The sequence below is a fragment of the Opisthocomus hoazin genome, chromosome 1 (genome assembly GCF_030867145.1).
Source record: "Opisthocomus hoazin isolate bOpiHoa1 chromosome 1, bOpiHoa1.hap1, whole genome shotgun sequence".
Lineage (NCBI taxonomy): Eukaryota > Metazoa > Chordata > Aves > Opisthocomiformes > Opisthocomidae > Opisthocomus > Opisthocomus hoazin.
This window is the reverse complement of record NC_134414.1, coordinates 119,567,935-119,586,120: the sequence shown is the minus strand read 5'-3', so window position 1 is coordinate 119,586,120 and position 18,186 is coordinate 119,567,935. Positions and strand designations below refer to the sequence as shown.

Sequence of the window (18,186 nt, the reverse complement as noted above, 5' to 3'; positions counted from 1 at the left end):
AATTCTGCTGCCGCTCTTTTCTATGAAATGTAGTGCACCTTCACCCCTGCTGAGAGCCTTGCTTACTTGGTTAAGGAAGCAACTGTCCCCTTGTACAGTATTGTACTGTTTGCAACTCTGAGAGGAAGTAGTTCTCTTAATTTGGTTATTCTCACTTGGGAATCACAAATGTAGACTCTTCCATAAATCACCTTTTCAACAACCTTCCCCTATTAGTTTTATTCTGTGGCAGTCCAATGCATGAACCAGGGGAAATTCCTAAAAAACCGCTGGGAAGGAGCTGTTGCCAGCTGGCTCTCACCCTGATTTAATCTTGAATTTTGATGTCTGAAGGTAGGAACCTTCTCTTCCTTCCAGTATCTTGGATTCTGAGGATGCACGTCATTCTGAATAATACACGTCCTTAGGCAGACATATGGCAAGAGATTTTGCAAGTTCTGGTTCACAGAGCTGGCCTGAAACGATCTTCAGGTTTCAAAAGCTGGCTGTGATGTTTTGCATGGTTGACCCTCAAGGTGAACACAGCAGTGTTTCCCATGCTGGGAGAACAAAAAAATTCCTCTCAGTTGGAAAAAAAAAGTAAAAAAAAAAAAAAAAAAAAAAAAAAAAAAAATCATAAAGACACTTTGCTAGAATTGGGTGTGTGTGTTTGAACAAATAATACAGCTGCCCAAAATTTGTAGTTTTAGCTTATAAAAGCAGATTGAATGCATCTTCATTAGACTTTCCTGAAACAAAATTTAGAAAGTTGCAGTGGTTTCTTTTAATTGTTGAAATAAAAATCATAGTATTTATTCTTAAACTGTTATGCATAAAGAGGAGAAAATAACAAAGGAGTGAAAAGGAAAAAGGAAGTTTCACTTAGGCCAAAACCTTTTGATTTAGCTTGTAAACATCTTTATTTTTCACTTTTCTCTTTGGCCTTTGAAATAAAAGTCTCATTTTTGTTAATTAAGATCTTAAGCTTCATCTTAATTAAACTAAACATACCTAATACTTTGGTATTAGAAAGGAGAAGATACAGATGGTCACTGAAGTGCAGCTCTGAAACAGGGCTCAAAAGCAAAATCGAGTTACAGCAGTTGCTTAAGCACCCTCTACTTAGCTGAGTTGTGGTAATGAACTGTAAGTGTAGTCGTAAGTAACAGCACATTTGAGGTACTGCAGCATGGGGTGAAAGAGAGCAACTAAAATTGCCTCACTTCTCACAGGTGAGGAGACCACATGTAATAATTGTGATTCTCTTAGCACACCCTAATAATTCTGTATTCTATTCGTATCTCCTCTGGTTGCAAGACAAAAAGGCAAAAGTTAGCAAGTGGGAGACAGTGCTATTAGATTTGTATCTCCTTATTTTCTGTAGTTTTGGTAACTACATAAGCTGTTACCAATAAACGGGGGCTAATTTACACTATTTCTGTAATCTTTCTAAGACTGGTAAAAGTGAGACAGTGCAAAAGAAAAGGGTAGTATGATTTCCAGAGCATGAAGGAGATGGAGGCTTGTTTTGGTACTTGAAGAAGGATTTGACTTTATTTTTAGAAGTGAAAGTTAAGGGTATCAAGTATTTTATCAACCATACAAGTCCATAGGAAGTCCACTTTATACTCCACCTAACCAGGAGAGATGCAAATTATGTGGATTCATTTCCTTTAAATGTGTTAAGTCTTTCTTGGCTAAGATTTCTAAGCTGTTAATCAAGAATAGCTGACTTGAACAGTACTTTGCATCAGAGAAACAAAAAATATCACAAAGTTTTCTTACTGTAGCTCAGTCTTCTAGAGTAGTCAAACATTTGTAGTCTAGAAACAATGAAGAACTGCTTATAGTATCAGTTTTTAAATGAAACATATCCCAAAGTTAACCACTATTGCCCTCGTAGTCTTCTTGCTTTCAGCGTCCTTTCTTCTTCCCTGCCAACATCCAGCAGACTAAAACACCCCAACATATTTCAAGTAAATAGATAATAAAACTTAATGTTAACTAGCTTTTTCCTAACTCTTGTCCTGCAATTAGAGACATGAATTTTATGTGTAGTTTTGTAATGGAACCTTTTAACCTGAGATTTTTAAAACAAATGTGTCCTATAACCAGGAAATGTGATCACTTCTGACATTAAATCTTCAGAACAACTTCTCCACTTTAAAAGGAATGCTTTGCGATCCCGTTGGAACTTAAACATGAAGCAGAAGTACGTAAAAACAAGTTTGTTGATACTCTGCTGGGGTTCTTTTAAGAAATGGCTGGATTTTTAAGTTGACACTCTGAGGCAGTTACTGGATGAGCCTGAACAGCAAACTGCTACAATATATTGATTAAATTATTTTCAATCTTTTTAAAAGTTTATCTGAATATATTAGGAATTGTAGGAAATGTGATGATTCTTTCACTACCTAGGTTTAAGTGTGTTTAGTAGATTGAAGTAGTGAAATTTGTTCATGTAACGTTTGTCATTAAATTTGCCTTTATTACGTGGGTAGCTTTGGCATATCAGTATATTGTAGTAATATATATCGTTAAGCTGTTGTCATGTACAGCTTCTCAGATGTGTTACCAGGTATGTTAAAACATACAGAGCTTCCTGCCTCTCTGGCCTACGTTTTTATAGGCAGTCTTCTGTTCTGATCTCATTGAAAATGTCATTCTTCTTTCAGCTGTTCTTTATTTGTAGGCTGTTGATGTAGTAAACCTTATTGTACTTTTATAAACAAAATGATAGTCAGTAGACAGTACAGTCCTTCTGGTCCCGCTTGGTTTGGAAAGTCTTTTTCTGCACAGTCAGCTTGGAGTCAATTTTTACTTCCCTTTTATACTATGGTCTTCTCTCTTGGCTTATTTTTCTTGATACTGGCTTGCTCCATTCTACATCTTGTTCTCCTAAGATGATGTACCCTAGTGTGAGGTATTCAAGGACTGAGACCTTAATTTTATATGTGAGCATGGAAGTCTGTAAATGTTGATGAGCAATACGAATCGCTACTAGGTTATCTCTGTTTGTATCTTGACATTTCATGTTGTCATATACTGCTAAAGTGCAAGCAGGAAAAAAATGTCATGGGAAAAAATGGTTACTTCATTACAAATATTGCCATTTTTACATAGTGAACATATCAAAGCTTTGCAATGCTAGAGTGAATGAGTACCAGTCATACACTTACTGTTGGCATGAATTTAGGGTGCATAAAGACATTTGAAGTCAGAGTTATCCATAAGCACGTAGCTAGATCAGACTGGAGGTATCACAAATGCTGTCATGAAAATGCTGCAAAAATATACTTAAAAAAAAAAAAATCAAACACATTAATTCAGGCTCTCTGACATTTGCAGCTTGCACTTAGAGCTTCTAATGAGCAAATAAGGTCACTTGAATGAGTCACTGGCGTGCAGTTGCTGAAGGCGAAGACGCTGCGTTGCAGGCCACTGTGGAGTGCGGTTATGCAACTGCCCCTGCCTGTTCGAATTCAGGGGGTATCCGGCGCGGGGAGGCCAAGGACTTAATTTAGGATCAGCCAAATGCCAATTTCTGTCAAGGTAGATGATACATTAAGGTTAATAGATGTGAATAAGAAATATAGCATACTAATGTGGGAATGCGTCTTCGATCTGCGTAGGTTAAGACGTAGGTTTTCAGCAGTGTGAGTCTGTGTAACTATTAAATGGTGTATGCTATTGCCCAATTTCTGTTTCATTATGTGAAGGAAAGAGGAAAACATTTCTATGGTCATGCTGGAATTTTGCTTCATAAATTATGCTCTTTCAGAAGCCTTTTCATGAGAAACAGGCAGCTTGAGCTAACAAATTATTTCTGCCTAATTTGCTTCAGTTTTGAGATAGAAGAATAATCAACATCTAGGTCAGCTGTCTCTAGTTCTCTGTTTGTAGATAAAATTTTGAATGTTAACAGGGAAACCATTCAGCAGTTTCCATTTTTACTTTTTTTACTACTGACTAGACCTTTCTGTGAGGGAGTGGTTGATTCCAAGGCCTGTCTGCAGTAAAAACTCAATACGGAAACCTTCTTTTCTCTATTCAAAAAGAACATGGCTTAAAGGAGGCAGAAGGTACAGGAAAAGGGCTTAAAGATTTCAGAAATAGCTCCTTTCCTTTCCATAAGATCCCACACTGATTTTTGTTAGACAATTTTTCTGCGATGTTGGCAGGCTCATTAAAATTAAGCTTTATGTATTTATCCCTTCCCTTTATTTTAGTAAGGCTTGTTATCTTGTAACAAAAGTAAACCAGCATTTTATGTTCAGGACTACCAACCAATACAGATTTACATATCTCTAAATTTACGTTTGTGTCGTGGTTTAGCCTGGCTGAACACTAGGTGCCCACCAAAGCCGCACTATCACTCCCTCACTTCAACTGTACAGGCGAAAAAAAATATGACGAAAGGCTCGTGGGTCGAGATCAGGACAGGGAAAGATCACTCACCAATTACTGTCATGGGAAAAACAGATCAAACTTGGAGAAATCAGTTTAATTTGTTACCAGTTAAACCAGAGTAGGATAATGAGAAATGAAACCAAATCTTAAACGCACCTTCCCCCCACCCCACCCTTCTTACCAGGCTTAACTTCACTCCTGGTTTTCCCTGCCTCCTCCCCCCGAGCAGTGCAGGGGAACAGAGTATGGTGGTTCCAGTCAGTTCATCACACGTTGTCTCTGCTGCTGTTTCCTCCTCACACTCTTCCCCTGCTCCAGCATGAGGTCCTTTCCACAGCAGACAGTTTTCCAGAAACTTCTCCAATGTGAGTCCTTCCCATGGGCTGCAGGTCTGCATGAACCGCTCCAGCGTGTGTCCTTCCCACGGGGTGCCGTCCTTCAGGAACAGGCTGCTGGCATGGGCACAGGTTTGCTGGCAGGACTTGTGACGCCGCAGGGGACCTATGTTGGAGCAGCCTGTTCCTGAAGGGGATGGCACCCCGTGGGAAGGAGAGCCTGCTCCAGCATGGGCTTCCTTCAGAGTCACATCCGTCTTCAGGCATCCACCTGCTCTGGCGTGGGGTCTTTCATGGGCTACAGGTGGATATCTGCACCACCGTGGACCTCCATGGGCTGCAGGGGGGACAGCCTGCCTCACCATGGCCTTCTCCATGGGCTGCAGGGGTATCTCTGCTCCGGCACCTGGAGCACCTCCCTCCCCTTCCTAACTCGCTGACCTTGGTGTCTGTGCAGTTCTCACTCTTCTCTGCAGCTGAAAATGCTCTTACACAGGTTTTTTTCCCCCCCTCTTCTTAATTATGTTATCTTGAAATTAATGATGCTATTTTTTTCATTGAAATCCAAGATTATTAAAACCAAAAGGGCCCAATCACTTCAGACTCTTCACAGTCCTCCTTGCAGCTGTACTTTCTTTTGTCTTCCCTGTGTTTATGGTGTATTTAATGACAGAGTTCTTGTTTTCCATAATGTGTCTTAACAGCATATATTTTGTCCCTTTAGCTTCTGTATTACTGTCTTTGTATTCTATTATGCCTAGCTTGAAAATCTAGTTTCCGCTTTCTTTAGGCTTCTTTCTAGGCTACTAGGTGAATGAAGAGTTCATTAATTAGCCATATTGATCTGTGGCTGTATTTCTTGTTCTGTGTGCATATTAATAATCTGTAAATTATGCTTGTGCCCATAGCTTGTTTTCTACAAAATTGATTTCTTCGAGAAATTTCTCATCTTTGGTATCCTTTCACTTTCTTTCAGTCTATCTTGAGAATAATGATTGTCAGTTCTGCAGCTGTTGCTGTGCCTGGCTTTCCTTTTTCTCATTTTGTTTCTTGTCTTCTCTTGTTGCCAGGATCTCTTCTCTTATTTTACACGTAGTATTTTGGCAATGGAAACTGCTGCCAGGACAGCTTATCTGTTCTTGTTTTCTGTAGGGTAAATACATTCTGTTGGCCCTGGCTCGTTACTGTTGCCTTTGACTTCTCAAGCCGGCTACTGCTTTTGTACTTGAAAGTCATATGGTCGTCTTCATTGTCATCCTGGTGACTTCTCTGTCTGGACACTTCTTCAACAGCTTTTCTATATCCTTTTGCAAAACAGGCAGTGAATAGCATTCTCTGCAAGGTAGCTCTTGGTGTTGGGAAAATGTAGATGGTGGTGCCAGTGAATCCGAATTAGAGTATCCAGGGGGGGTGGGGATTATTGCAATCTTGGTACTACCTTCCTCGCTACAGCTCTAATAGCAGAGATCTTTGCTTTCCTAAGAGAAACTTGTCCGCAGTGCTGGCGTCAAGCAAGTGTTGGAACAGGTTGCCCAGAGAGCTTGTGCAGGCTCCATCTTTGGATATTTTCAAAAGCTTACTGGATAAAGCCCTGAGCAACTGGGTCTGACCCTGTAGATGATTTCCAGAGGCCTCTTCCAGCCTGAGTCATTTTTGCTTCCATCCCTGTGATCCCATCCTATGACTTGTGATCCGTGTGTTTTCTCCTTCAGACTTGCTTATGATACTGTGTCCTACCCTTCTGTGGGTGAACTCCTGTGGTAAGTGAAGGTCACCTTTCTTGCCTAGGTGAGCTCTGTTCTCATTAATTTGCAACTTTTTTCGTAATGCCTTTCCTAAATAGCAGCTTTTGACAGCTTTTTGTGTTATTTCTCTCAGAAAAATTCTTAAAGATGGGTAAATGTTTAAAAAAAAAAAAAAAAAAAAAACCAAACAAAAAAAACCCCTTAAACCCACAACACCCGCCACCTCCCAAAAAAACCCTCCACGGGCACAAAAAACTGGCTGTGAACCACGAACAAAAGCATGGTGAGGGTTGATGACAAGGAGAATTGCTCCAAAGGTGTACTCCCAAGCCCATCTTAAATATTAAGGTAGACGCGCCTTCTGATTCCCCTAGTCTCTCACATTGAACATGAGAACCCAGTAAACACATGGATTAGAGGGAAGTTTAGTATGTGCTTTCTTTCTGTCTGGTAGCTATACAACTAAAGGTAAGCATCAATCCCATGACTCTTACTCTCCACTCCCAGCTCAATGTGTATGTCTAAGCATACAGAAGGTAAGTCACTTATGGTCAACAAAATTACACTTTTAAAACATTGCACTTGCCTTTTTCGTACATTGTATTTCTAATTCTGTGGGCAGTCAGTTTCAGTTTTGAAGAAACAGATGGTGAATTAACTCATTCTATGAACTACCGCAAATCTAATTAATTCAATTTTAGTTTTTTCTTGCAATAACTCTGTGTTGCATCTTCAGGGTGAACAAACAGAAACACACAGAGCCCTACCTAGTAAATATATTAAGTTCTCAAAGTGAAACCCAGGGAGGGTTTCTCTTCTGTCTCCCAAGGCAGATTCACCTAGAGAAAATTAGCATAATATCTTGTATGTGTGAATTTCTGATTGTACCAAAAAACACAAAAAAATATGCCTAAGTAAAGAAAAAATGTAATTTCAGATAATATGTATTCTACTGGTGCGTTTAAGGACACTTGCACTTCTGACTGTGATTGATAACTGTGAAAGCTGCAGTTAAAATTATGAAACCTACATCTGTGAACTTCATTTTTTGCCTCATGTTGTTTCCAATTTTAAATGCTGAAGTGCTAAAAAAAAAGAAGCTATTTTTGTGTTTAATTTTCTAAATCAAAGTAGCACAAGGAAATCTTGGTGTGTTGTTGATAGGTTTCTAATCCATACTTCATAAGGGTTGCTCCTTAGTAAATTGTAGTCTTCTACATTGTTGACTTAGAGTGACTTTGCAATGAGCAAAGTTGAAAAGACTGCTATATTCAGCTGTTTAATGCTGATGCGAGTTATTCTACATTGCTTTGTCGGTATACTCAACCTGATCTCTGAGAATCCATTTATTACAATATTGAAGATCATGCAGATGTACACTGCTGGTGTGCTAGGTGCTAAAACAAGACTAAGGAGAAATGCTGGTGCAATACTTGAAAGTTGGCCTTTGATTTTCATCTAAGATGGGCAAAAGTATCTTCCAAGAGTTTAAGGGTTAGATTTGTCAAAATGCATGCAATACATTAAAGACTTCATTTAGAAGTTTTTGTGATGCCCTTACTGTACATGTAGCTAACAAACTAATCATGCTAAGAAGCCATTTAACACTCAGCCTCATACAAAGTCAGCCTTGGTTTGGCCATTACTGTGGCCAATACTTTCACATTAAAATTACAGTGACTGATCACTCTAGCATTTTATTTGCATGTTTTACTGTCACCACTGCTGCTTAATGTTTTTGCAAGAGGTAAAATCTGAAAACATGCTGCTTTCACGAATGTGTAGATGTTTTTAACTTCTAGAAGAAGGTATATAGAACATCTATGCAGACATGTTGATTTAGAAATTTAGTTCATTTTAAATTTGCATTTTTTTATGCGTTTGGTTTTTTTTAATTCTTCTTTTAACAGTGCTTGCACTGTTTTAATTCAGTGTCTTGTTTCAATAATGATATAAGTTTTCAGCACTTTGCTATTACATAGCACTGTTAATGATTGAGGGGAAAAAAAAATTTCTTTTAGTCTACTATTTTTTAACTTCTATTTGAAAGAAGAAAGCCTTCCTGTAATATCTGTTTCTGGATTAGAATGCTGGGTCAGAATTGATACAGAAACTTTTAAACTTTTTTCCTAGGAAATTTTATTTCCTTTCTTCATTTGTCTGTCTTTAAAAAGCTCTGGTTTTCTGTAATGCGTAATATAAGTTCTCATGTGGAGGGTGCAAACTGGCTGCCGTTGTTACGGGAATTCTGGAACCGCTTCTTGAAAAATGCATGACAGTGAATTTTGGGCTGGAGTGGAGAGGGATTTTTTTTTCTGCATTCTTACATGGTGTGCCAAATGTCCTAGTTAAGTATCTACAGTTCATCTAGTTTAATTTTTTTGTACAGCTTTTACTAATATATTTTGAACAATAAGTAAATATATGAAGCTATCTATTGAGATACAGGCTTCTTAAGAAGAGGTAGTCTTTTGTATGCTGTGTGCAACTATGACAGCATATATACTGTAGCTACTTCTGTAAAGGATTTCCCTTAGGAAATATTGAAAAAGGCTTTATGGGAAAGCCGTTTGGTTCATATGAACAAACAAAAACCACCCAAAGCTTTCTCTGCACACCCTAAACAAAGCATCCAAGGTTATCTTTAGCCAGTAATTTTGTGAGTACATCTTTCAAACCATGTAGATGTAATGAGGATGAATAAATGTAATCTTGTCATATGATTGTAATTTCCAGGTGGATTCGGCATAGGATTGTGCCAGTGTTACTGTCGTTGACACTATAACTGGTTCAGGGCAGCCAGCTGATCCGAAGACCACTTAAAGGATCAAAAGCTTTTCAAAAGCGTTCCCATGTCTTCTGTTTTCCATACACTTCTTGCTTTGTAGCTTAAATTCACTTCTGAAAGTTTCTATATACAGACGGGAATTCAGTGTTTCAGCACAATTTTCAATCCTTTTTGATCTGTACTTTTATCTTTGTCCCATCTGTATTGCCAGAACCATGTGCTTTTGCTTTTAGCCTAGAAATGGTAACAAGGGATAAAAATGGAATCTTTATTATGTATTATAATCTATATGGAGAAGTGTAGTGAGAAAATGAGAGCTGATTTACATATGAATTAAAAAGAAAATAAATATTTACATACACACTCGTGTTCTAGTTGCATGCCTGGAAAGCACCAGAGAACCAGAAGTATGAATGCTTAAAGTGTTTCATTGTACAATAAAATCAAAACTATAACAGTTCCTAATCCTGATTTTAAAACAGATTATGAAAGGATGAAGATTAAACCATCAACATCACTTTCTGTTTATTTGTATGTATGGTTACCCTTCCTCTATATCCAGTTGTCCGGACTTTCTAACTTGATGAGTAACCTGTCACAGGTAAACTCTGTAATAGCGCTGTTGTATATAATACAGAGGACCCAGTGTACTGAATATTATTTGAATATATTTGATTTGTGATAGATGTTTGTGTGAGTCAAACCAGGCCATACAGAAAAGACTAGTTTCTTTATAAATACTCAGTAAGCCTTATGTCATTTTACAGTCAGTCAGTAGAAATTTTTATCTGCTCTTCTGCAATGCTTTTTATTATTCTGGACCATCACCGCCACAAATAGCACTTGGATTCTTTGAGCAGTAGTAAGAGTTGAGGAACAAAATACAAATTATCCTATTTTATGGTTTGCATTTACTTAGTGGTGGCTTTTGTGTCATTAAACATGCATAAGATTAAATTAAAAAACAGTGTTAAAATATGTATTTCAAAACATCATAAAAGCCTAGTAATTCAGTAATTAATGTGGTAGATAATGACAGCCTTTCCATTTGCAGCTCTATCCATACAAGTGTTCATTGCTTTTGCTTCTCTTCTGCACTGTAGTAGTTAGGAAATTTATTTGGAGCATCAAACTGAACAGAAATTGGACTTTTTTTTCAGTCAGAGTACAGGTTAATATTTTTAGCTCTCTGTCACTGAAATAAGAGACCTCACTGCAAAAGAAAATACTTCTGCTATGTGTTTAACTAAAATAAACAACTGTTGTTTCATTTTTTTGTGCAAGTATTCTTCAAAAACGTACATGCTTGTAAAAATCTGAAATGTAAAAAATGACTTTTCTGTGAGGTTTAGGTTGGAAGGCAATTTGGCATGCTTATCAAAGTAGTTATTTTTCACTGAGAAATATCTAATTTGTGAAGATCTTAAAATGCTTGACCCCATTATTCAGGATCTGGTTAACAGTATTTACACCAAATAATGCCATGTTGCGAGGTGTGGAGAGGAGTGATATTAACTTTGTATTGCCAGAGAGCACTTCTAGACAGACTTTTATAGCCTGGATTAAGGAAATGGGATAAATTGTTTTAAGATTAGCATAGCCATAACAATTGCATTTGCTGTAAATAGTTTTAAAGGAATCATTAGAGATGTCAGGGCTTTCAGCAAGGTTGATAAATTATTAAATTTAATGTATAGTGTAGATCACAGAAGCGAAGAGTGAAATGCTTGAGGGAGACATTCTGCTGTCATGTTAATAAAATATACAGTGGAATAGTAGCAGCCACTGCTACTGTTGTGTTTGAAAAGGCACTGGAGAGAGTAACTACAAGTTGTAGTTTGTATTTTCGTAAGTTATTCGTGACAACAAGTGAATAGTTATTTTAATGTGTTAGTAAAATAAATGGGGTAGGTGGGCCTGTAGTGCACGTGTAAGGTGTTGAGGACTAAATCTGGCAAATTATGATTTTCCTAACTATTTTTCTTTTTATAAAAAAAAGGTAACAAATATGAAGATTTTGCCAGAGAAGGTGGTGATCTGCTATTTCTCCCTTTGGGCACCTGCCCTCTAGAAATCAACAGCTAACTTAGCAGTTCTGGATCTTTCTCTCATTTTGCTGCAAATACTTGTGGGGACAGGATTATTTAACATTAGTGATTTGGTAGCTAATTGACAGCTTTTCTTTTTTCCTCATGTGCATCTGTTCTGCTTCTTCTTTGCCTTCTGTCAGCAAAACCTGTGCAGTCTTCTAAACTGAAATATCTCAGAGTAAATTTGCAGTTACTTTTAGTTTCAGGCTACTCTGTGTCGTGTCATACTTCAGTCTTTCTTGTTGCTAGAGATTTAAATCAGTAAGACTAGTGGCTGGAAAATTTGCTATACTCATCTGATATAAACAAAGTAGTGTAAAAAGACGTAAAAAACCCCATTTCTGTTAATATCAAAATCCTTAGATTTTTGAGCAGGCCTGTTTTCAAAAGGTTGAACAAACACAGAAGCACAAGAGCAGTTTAAGAACCCCTGACTTAAAAGAATGTTGCTTCACTCTTCCCTAGGCCTATTAAATACAAGCTGTAGCAAAATAAGATTCTTCCATGACTTAATTTTAAGGAAGCAGTTTGTGGATTATAGAGCACTGTTATTTCCCTCTCTATATGTTTTGGGTGGTGGGGAGCGGAGATTGAGGCTATCTGTTGTAACTTCAGGAGGGAAAAGATGTTTAATTGTGTCCAAACAAGAAATTCAAAGGTACTGAAATAATCATGAAATGAAAACATTCTATTTGTTGTTGTACCAAATAAAAAGAAACTGATTTTCGAATATATGTAAGCTCTTTATATCCCTGTTTATTTCCTTACATTTTCTGGTTTTCTTTCAGCATTATTTTGTCTTTTTTTTTTTTTGCTAAATCTGTTTGAATCATTTAAGTATCTGTGTGTGTATTCCAACTCATTGTCCTGCTTTGTTAAAGAACACCATTTTAACAACTGCAGTAAGAATGTTTGTCTCTTAAAAGGTCTTGTATTAAATGTATGCTTTCTTTTGTTCCTCCGTGCTATAATAATTCAAATTATTTTCTGAAAAACTCTCAAGGGAGTTCTGGGGTTTTCTTCTGTAAAATTATACACTTTTCTCACGAACACTTGATCAGGTGCTGACAGACTGTAAAATGTTGCTGAACACCGCTTGATTTTGATGGTCACAATTATGTAACTTCTTAAATGCAGTTCAAATCCACTCATTTGATGCTACATTTTTAGTCTAGTTCATCACATAAATTGCTATGCATCTCTACTGTGATACTGTAAATTTATCATACATGGAAGATTCCAGAAGAGACTGGAAGGTTCTTTCTTTACTAGGAGTCACTATGCTAAGATACAAGGAGAGACAATGGCCTCGAGTTGAGTCGGGGGAGGTTTAGGTTGGATATTAGGAAAAACTTCTTTACTGAAAGAGTGGTCAGGCATTGAGACAGGCTGCCCAGGGAGGTGGTGGAGTCACCATCCCTGGAGACGTTCAAAACGCTTGTAGATATGGCACTTCAGGGCATGGTTTAGCAGGCATGGTGGTGCTGGGTTGACAGTTGGACTTGATGATCTTACAGGTCTTTTCCAACCTTTATGATTCTATGAAGATGAAATTTTCAAGACAAAATGTCATACAGCTTCTATATGTTGTGTGTATTTTTCCACTCTTAAGTTTTATTAGATATTTTTATTTCTTTTTTTTTTTTTGCTGTATATTTGGTATATTAGCATGAATTATGTTGCAGTAGTTCTTCTAGGGTTTTTGCTTTATTTCCCATTTAACAGTTATTTGTCATGATTCCTTAATAGTAATTTTTAAGTATAAAATCCTTCTGGATTCTGATGCTGGAGAATATGGAGGTCATCAAAGGCTGGACCACAGTACAGAGTACTTCTCTGAAGAATATCCTCACAATTATCGATGTAGTTCACTTATGGTAAGTAAGGTTTGGGTTGTGAGTTTTTTTTTTTCATTCTGCTTTCATCTGAATAACTTCTAAGATTCTTTGGACAAATATGGAATCTATTCTAGTCGTACCTGGGGGGGGGCATGGTAATTTTTTTTCTGAAATTAGCCTTTACAGTAGAGATGGCAATGTTGTGATTTGATTACGACCTATAATGATGATTTTTTTTCTCCTTCAACATTACATTTAAATTTGCATGCACTCTTGCAGTGTCTGACACGCAGCATTCCATGTCAATATGCATGAAAACCTTCTAATATGCTTTTGAGTTGTCATTTTTAATATCATCACTTGCTTGATTTTCATGTGTGAGAAACTCCATTATGCTCGCTTTGTTATTTAAAGCTCTGCGGAAACTGACTCTTGTGTTCCTTTCTTAAAATCATTTGCTTAACTCCACAAACACGAATTAGAGCAAATCATGGATTTCCCAGCTGTCATTCTCCTCCTCAGTTTACAGAAAAACTTTGCAAAACGGAACAGAGCTGCTCTGTTCACATCAAGAATTTCAAGAATTTCCAATCCTAAAGTCATATGAATAATGGATAAAGACTTTCCCACGAATCACTTCAGATGAAGTGGAAGGCATATCCTTGTGTACAGTTTCTATTAGCTGAGATGGTAACTAATAAAAACTCTACTTTTCTAAATTGTTCTTGAAATCAAAATCACTTACCACAATTAACAACTTTAAAATGTCATTTTTCCCATTATTTATATATGTATACATACATACACATATTTCCCATTCTTTTGATATATATTCACATATGTATACATATGTATAAGTTCACAAACACGACAGAGCAAGATTCAAAAAGGTCATGAATTAAGGGAGAGTTCACTGAAGAAGTTCTGAGAAAGCTTATATTGCTGACTAGATTTTTGTATCTAAAATATATACATGGGTGAAGGTGTGTGTATCTCTATGCACAGGTATATTTATACACATAAAAACCTGTAAATAAGTTACACTTGTAATCTTATCAGGCTGCAGAAGTGGAGTATCTACACTGATTTGTGTGGGCCACTCCTCTTCCATGGCAGAATGAAGACATCAATTTCTAATGTCACATCTTAACATCTTTCATGAGATCTAAGCTCCTGAGCATTACTGTCACTTTTAATCTCTCCCTCACTCACGCTCACCCTATTTCATTGTATTCAGGGTATTGGCATTTCTCTCGTTTGCTTGTTTTAAAATAGTTTCATTACATGAAAGAATTCTTGCGCTTTCATCGTGCTTGTTGTAAAGGAGCTTGGGAAAATTTTTGGTTTTTTAAGTATCTGTATGTGACAGTGCCCTCGCAGTGTGGGTAGGTATCTGTGCTCATTTGCACACAAAGAAACAAAGGCTCTAAGACTTCATTCCTGAAGGTTATGTAGCAAATTAATGCTTCCAGAATTCTTGCTTCATGTGTCCTGTTCAAATACCTTGCTTTGGTGATTGGAGAGCATCTTAATTATGTACCACTAACTTAACTTTTGCAAGCCAGTTAACTGTAATTTGGAATGTGTATTTCATGTTTAGACTTTTAGATTGTGAGTGGAATTCATTCAAGACAGGAAAAAAGGGCGACAAAATGTGAAGATGCAATTTGCTAGGAGCATGTGGAAGATAAGGCATGTGACAAGCAAAGCAGCAAATGCACTATTGCAGCATAAACTGTGGCATGGCAATGGCACTTCTGGGTCAGAAAAAAGAACAGCAGCATGGGTCACGTTAACTTTCTTTTATGTCCTTCAGCAATCCAATTCACAGACTACCTGCAGCCAACACCCCAGAAGATGCCACAAGCACCACATAGAGGTAAAACGCCTAGTGAAAGGACACCAAGTAAAAGTAATTGGGGAAAAAAATCTGGAAAACCTGACTAAATTCAGACAGAACTCCAAGAAAGAACAAAAGTTACAGTAAATACCTCCAGCTGCTATTCTACAATAAAACAGTGATGTTTTATTTTAAATAGCAATTTACATCCCAGTTCTTGGGTAATCAGTCATCCTTGAGAGTTGCTTTAGTCTTAGTTTGCAGTTTCTAAAATGCATGTAGAAGTCTTCCCCTCAAATTTCTTTTTGAAAATCGTATGATGTCATCCCAATAAACTCAAAGGTTATTTTCCTGCTGTTGAACAATCATTTTATTCTCTTCACATAATGCATGAGACTTCAATTTCTTATTTCAAAAATTTTAGTACCACCACCACCACAAACTTCAAATAAATATTCTGTTAATGACAGACGCACATCTCCTAAGGTGCGGAAGTCAGCAAAGCATGCCCAGAGGGCTGTGACAAAATGAAAGCACATGCGGTAATTCTGCTGCTCAAGTCAAGCTTGAATAGTGCACAAATGTGTTACAAAAATAGAAGATTAGATGTGACATGATTAATTCTAGAAACATCACTTAATAAAAGAAATATTCGAAGTGACATAGAAAAATGAGAAGAAGGAGATATGAAATTCCTGGAGCAAAAAACCCTGGATGGAGAGGAACCTTTGTAAGCACTGCTGGGCGTTTCACTGTAAAATTTTGTTGATGAACAGATGATGATTCAGGTTTGTTTAGTAATGCTGTAGAGGGCTAGATTTCAAAATCACCAGACACACCTTGAAAACCATAGAAAAATGCACAAAAATTGTCATTTGTAATGTGACTGATTTAAATAGTTATTACAGTCTGATTTTTCCAGTTCACTGCTTGCTCCGTTATGGGTTGTTAACAAATACACGAAATGTGTGTAACTTTCCATGTAATCAAACTTTCTAATACCAAGCTGTTAACCACTTGGACATTGTAAAAATACTTTTTACCACAGTTTTATTTCTGTTTACATCTCCACTGTGGTATTCTCCTAGTAGTCTTTTTTTGAGGTATGTTTTATTGAAGTTGGGTGCTTTATCAATGCTTCTATAAACTATTAGTTTTACTTATGTCTTATCATCTCTTTGCAAGATGTAAATTAAGTGCTGCACACGTATTTCAACTCCTGTCAGATCCTAGTGCCACTTTATATATGAAGTCATTTGTTGATACCTTGCATGTTTGTTGTAGTTAGATGTGAAACTTAGATTTGGGGCGGGGAAGAAAAAGAAACATTTTTAATAACACTCATCATTCAGAATGTTTTGTCAGTCTTTTCTAAGGCATCTGATTTGACTGAATTTTACTGTAAAATGGGACTAGATATCAGTGTGTCCTAGTAACATAAATATTTTTGTACCACACCAAAAGTTAGGATTTATATGAAAACAGTGGGATTTATACTTTGTGCATGATCAGAATTGAGTAATAAGCAGGCTAAATGGGATATTGAAGAGTATATTGTGTCATTGGCAAAGTAGTATGCAGTTTGTTGAGAACTATAATTGTTTAAAATATTTCAGCTTTTATAGATCTACTTTTTCTGTAGTTCTTTCCAATTAGTTAAAAAGTAAGTAGATGTAAAAGTGCTTCTTTCTCCCGTCCCCAATATGTTTTTTTTCTGATTGTCTTTTTTTGGCATCCACTGATATAATCTTTTCATATGAAATGAAAATGAAATTATATAGTTTATTTTAAGAATATCCTTATTACTGGGTTGGATTTTTAACTGTGACCTTAATATATACTATTCACTGTCAAAGTGCAGCTTCCTGGAGTCTATTGACAAATTAAAATACTCACATAGACTGAAATGATTTAAAAGCTTTTAGTGACCTTAGCTTTGAAAATACTCATCTGAATAACTTTCGTCATGAGGATTTGTGTATTGAATTTTAAGGTACTGATGTTGTCTTTAACTGTTTTCTCCCATGACGTGCACAGATACACAGTTTATATGAAAGAATGTTTGTAGCTAGAAAATTAACTGTTTTAACTAGGGGAATCAGTAAGACTTTAATACCAGCAAAATATTTTGTTATTTTTACCTCTTGATGATAAAGACTTACAAATTCATTCGCTCATATTCATTGAACATTTGACTTCTTAAAACTATAAGCAAGTGTAATGATTCCAAAGTTATTCTGTTAGTCATTTTCTTTCATCTTATCTTATGTTTTAGTTTACTTGTTTGTTTTTGCCAAGGGTTTTTGTTGTCTTTTTGAAATACTCTTTCTTAACCCGAAGAAAGAGTGCAAAAGATAATAGAGGAGCAATTTTGAGATACAGCCTGTGCAGTATATGGACTTTTTTTGTATAAATGAAGCAAGACAGTCTGAGAAATGATTTTCTGCATATTCATGTTATACAGCTGTAAATTGAAAAACAAATTGGAAGGCAGAACTTCACATTATTTTAAGCATACCTTCTTTGTCATATGCAATATCTAGCAAAATGAAAACCAAAATGTCTGAGGTTTTGTATAACAAATTATTGTCAGAAAGCAGAAGCTATCATATATTTTATTCATTGATGGTTAATTATAATCTCAGAATAGTGTCAGTGTCTGACAATTAGTAGAGATACGGAGACATGAGATTGTCTAAAGCCTTCATTTCAATTAAAAATTTGGGATAATGTAGACACAGACTCTTGTGACAGTGCCTTCTGCAGCTACCAGCTGCAATATGCACTATCAAATATTTTTCTGCAGTGCCTGATCTAGCTCTGAGTTCTAGTAATTCTCCCATCTGTTGCAAAATGACCTTGAAATGATTTTTAGGGCTTGATGTTTTCCAACCCTGAAAGTGGGATGAGAGTAGCTCATTGCAGTTCCAGCCAATTTCACTTGTACTTGCACCTGGTACTGAATCTAGTCTGACAGATCTGAAAGTAGCAGCTGTCATTTGCGGAACTTCTTGCTTGTGAGTTTTTAGATATGTTTGGAGATTGCTGTGTACTCTAATCCTCTCCCAAAATATGTAAGGTGAGATTTCTTCTTATAGCTGCTATTGTTCACAAGGGTTTCTTGTATTTGGTATTCCTGTATTCTTCTTAGCTTTTCTAAT

General features: G+C 36.6%; 1 protein-coding gene across 4 annotated transcripts in view; it reads left to right on the top strand.

Annotated features, from left to right (window-relative positions):
* GBE1 (1,4-alpha-glucan branching enzyme 1) overlaps positions 1-18,186 on the top strand; it is a 171,264-nt gene that overhangs the window by 144,338 nt on the left and 8,740 nt on the right. For 3 of the 4 annotated variants that reach the window (XM_075434098.1, XM_075434073.1, XM_075434080.1), the window contains 2 exons: positions 13,107-13,224; positions 15,002-15,064. In XM_075434098.1, coding sequence (XP_075290213.1) covers positions 13,107-13,224; positions 15,002-15,064 — 181 coding nt within the window. The remainder of the gene's footprint in view (positions 1-13,106; positions 13,225-15,001; positions 15,065-18,186) is intronic. The other variant, XM_075434088.1, reaches the window with a different exon arrangement.